The 3,870-nt window shown below is 62.2% G+C and overlaps 1 protein-coding gene across 1 annotated transcript in view; it reads left to right on the forward strand.

Annotated features, from left to right (window-relative positions):
• The window catches only part of ALG14 (ALG14, UDP-N-acetylglucosaminyltransferase subunit), a 14,506-nt gene that overhangs the window by 4,415 nt on the left and 6,221 nt on the right, over positions 1–3,870 (forward strand). The window contains exon 3 of the mRNA XM_005863138.2: positions 359–490. Coding sequence (XP_005863200.1) covers positions 359–490 — 132 coding nt within the window. The remainder of the gene's footprint in view (positions 1–358; positions 491–3,870) is intronic.

Raw genomic sequence — 3,870 nt, forward strand, 5'->3', positions numbered from 1 at the left:
TCCCACCAGGAGGCCCACCCAGAGCGCCCGGCGGGCCTCCTGTCCGCACCCCAGGACCGAGGGCCGTGTCGGGGGCTGTCGCTCAGCAGAAGGTATCGAGCGCCTGGAACTCTGACGCGGGAAGGGGCGTTGGTTTCCCTGGTTACGGGCGTCATAATTCACGTTTGCTGCAAATCTCAAACATCAATATGGAGGGTGTCCCCCCAGGAATCGCACACACACTTCGGTGGGGGAGGCGGGTGTGCACTTCCGCTGCGTCTCCAGCTCCCGCAGCCCTTGAGGGTGACCTTCCCTGCGCAGAGCGTCGTCTGGCTGGAGAGAGAGTCACTGAGCGGACGTGGTCTGTGCTCCTCCTCAGGTGCCGCGGTACTTCCTCCACCGCATCCCGCGGAGCCGCGAGGTCCGGCAGTCCTGGCTGTCCACGGTGGCCACCACCCTGCACTCCGCCTGCCTCTCCTTGCCCCTCACCTACCGCGTGAGGCCGGACCTGGTACGTACACTGCTCTCTCCCCCCGCCATCCGCCTGCCCGAGAGGTGCTGGCCTGTGCGGACACGGACCGCCGGGGGCCCTGCGTGGGAATCGGCAGTAAGGGCCCTCCGTGTCCAGCCGCCCGTGAACTCCACGTGTACCCTTCCCCCGGGTCCGTGGCCCTAGCGTGCGTGTCTTTAACAAGCCCAGGCCCCTGCCTGCCTGTGGCTCCCGGGCCGCACCATGGGCTCGGCCACCGGGGAGAGCCAGGCTCTGCCTCTTCCACGGTCCGGTGTTTGCCGAGACGGTGACCGAACGTGGTGTGCAGCCAGCAGGTCACACAGGCGAGTTCCCATGGGAACCGATGCGGAGAGTGGACATGGGCCGTGCAGTGAGGGCCTGTGCACAGATCACCCGCCGACCGGGGCAGCCGGGCTCTGTGGCCTTCGGAGGAAGCGCCCTTCAGGGGGCAGCACCGGGCAGCGCGGGGCAGGAGAAAAGCCATCCCAGGAGAGGCAACTCCCGAACATTCCTGTCCCGGGGCAGGCGGAGCCGCGCTGCGTGCGGGAGAGGAGCCCTGCTTAGCCGAGGGCAGGAGCTCTGAGCAGGCCTTGGGGTTTCCGTGCTGTCCGTCCCCTCACCGCTGGACGGGGAGTCCTAGAGTCCGCGTGTAGGTTGACCGTAAACCTGGTCTCCGAGCCGTGAGACCCACAGGCCTCAGGTGGGGAGTCGGGTCCCCTCCCGTGAAGGTACCGACGCTCCCAGCCCCGAAGGGTCTCGGCCCCTGGCAGCCGCTCCTGGTTTCTGTCACCGCAGACTAGTGCTGCTTGTGTCTGTTTTTAAGTTTCACAAAGTAAGTTTATTTCTCAGCTCCAAACACATGGTCAGTGTGTGCAGCTCAGATCCTGCCCCACAGCAGGTCCGGCAGTCCTGGCTGTCCACAGATGGGAGGTGTACCCATCACGCTCGGCCACACAAAACCACCAGCTTAGACACGAGCTGCTCTGCTTGTCAGGCGTGTAGTTAACTCACCGCAATGCCTTGAGGGGCAGGCCAGCCATGTTCTTGGCCCTGTGCGGCCCGCAGTCCGGACGGTCCCCACCGCGCCCGAAAGGATCAGTGTCGCCCTGAGAGGTTTAATTAACTGATTTCTAAAACTCAAGAGACAAAATGAAAGGGAGCAAAAGGGTGTCCAGGTTTTAAGCTGGAAGTTTGGGGTTTATATTAGTAACTTCCCGGAGGCACGGCCCCTGTCCCCGGCTGGGCTGCGTGGAGCGCGCGACCACTGGGCTCAGAGGGACGAGGCGACGTGAGGGCCGGTGTCTGCGGCGAACAGGCATCACCTGACCTCTCGGCCCCGGGAGACTTGCAACCAGGGGAGCCACAGGCAGCAGCTCGTCCGGGGCTGACCCCCACGCCTGTCTGCGAGGCCCCTTTCCTCTAAGTTCCCAGGGAGCCTGGGCTCTCCGGTGCCTCCCCCGGCGGAGCCCGTCCTGGTTTCCCGGTCCCCGGCTCCCGTCAGCATGCTCCCCAAGTAAAACAGAACCACCACAACCTGAAGGACTGGCCTGGCTGTCGCCTCAGCCTCCTCGCGAGTCAAAGTCTTACGAGCACCAAGCACCGGCTGTAACGAGGAGGGATTTCTCTAAAGAAATAAGAGGAGACAGCGAGACCATGACACACTTTCATTTTAAAATGAGTCAGATTAAAAATCATTTCAAACCTGAACACGATCCCATCAGCAGCTCTGCCGCTGCCGGCTTCACAGGACAGTCCTACTCAGTGAATACAGCCCCGCCCACCGGAGTGAAGTCCACGGCCGAGGCCTCCTGCTCCTGCGACAAGCCAGGCCCCACAGGGTGAAGTCCACGGCCGAGGACCATCTGCTCCCGCAAAGGCCAGGCCCTCTATGGGGTGAAGTCCACGGCCAAGGACCATCTACTCCCGCGAGAGCCAGGCCCCCCACGGGGTGAAGTCCACGGCCGAGGACCATCTACTCCTGCGACAGTCAGGCCCCCCCACGGGGTGAAGTCCACGGCCGAGGACCATCTACTCCCACGACAGCCAGGCCCTCCACGGGGTGAAGTCCGCGGTGAGGGCTCTGCTGACAGCAGCGGGAGACGTGGCCACGTGTGAGCCCTCCGAAAACCACGTCTGCATCGTCCCACCGACCTTGCCCATAATCCTGTGCTTCATGGGTCACTGCTGTGCACTCAGAACCCAGCTCCTTCGCTGTGTTTAGTGTCTCCCGGAAGTAGGGTCTGGGGCGAGTCTCTGAGTAGGCGGAGCTCACACTTTCTGGAAAATGCGCTCCCGCAGAGAACACAGTTTGGTTCAAGCAGAGCCGGTGCCCTCGGTGAGGCTCCGAGCTCTGGAGGAGGGAGGCCCTGTGTCTCGGTTTCCCACGGGTTTTCCTAGAAAAGCGCCTCCCGCATGCCTGTGGGGTGACTTGAAAGTAAGTGAATGAACATGCGGTGAGTCACCACGAAAAGAGCCTGAAGAGCTGGCCGGGCTTCCCGGGCTGTGGGCGGGCTCCTGGCCGGGGCTAAGGGAACACTCAGCAGAGAGCTCTGCACACGAGAATGAAACGGACTTGATCTTCCCCCAAGTGAGGGGTGCACTCAGACGCGGCGGATATAGCAGATGGGGGGGTGGGGCTCTGCCTGGGTTGCCCGGCCGAGCCAGCCTGAGTCTCCAGCGCCGGCCTCAGTGCCTCCGTCACACTCGGGCCTCATGAAAGACGCCCATTATGTCACTTGCCCCTGTTTTCCACGTCTCCTTCCCAGTGTGAGCTGGGAAAGGTCTAAGTTCACACAGCAGCTGGTCCACGTGGAGAGTGGTTACTGTCCGCACCTGGGAGACTGGTTTTTTTAAAATATATTTTTATTGATTTCAGAGAGGAAGGGAGAGGGGGAGAGAGAGAAACATCAATGGTGAGAGAGAATCATGGACCGGCTGCCTCCTGCACGCCCACACTGGGGATCAATCCCGAAACCCGGGCCTGTGCCCTGATGGGGAATTGAACCGTGACCTCCTGGTTCAGAGGTCAACGCTCAACCACTGAGCCACGCCGGAAAAGGGCGTTTTCTGTGGTGAGCCACAAGCAAGCGGGCAGCACCGGTTGCCCTATTTGCATGGTGTATCTCGTTTTTATCAGCCGGTTGATTGGCACGTGCTGGGAACATTAAGGAGAGTCGATTAACTTCTGGGTGATAAGCCAGAGCCCTGGTGGCACTCCCTCCGCCCGAGTTGGCGTGATGCTCTGGAGAATGGCCTGCATCTGGGGGTCACCTCTGCCACCAGCCGAGGACCCTCGGCGACGGAGAGCGGCCGCTGACCGGTGCCCACCAGCAGGTGCACCCGGTGGGGATGAGGGCCGAGCCAGTCAGCGGGAACAACTA

The sequence above is a fragment of the Myotis brandtii genome, unplaced genomic scaffold, assembly GCF_000412655.1.
Source record: "Myotis brandtii unplaced genomic scaffold, ASM41265v1 scaffold1733, whole genome shotgun sequence".
NCBI classification, from domain to species: Eukaryota; Metazoa; Chordata; class Mammalia; order Chiroptera; family Vespertilionidae; genus Myotis; species Myotis brandtii.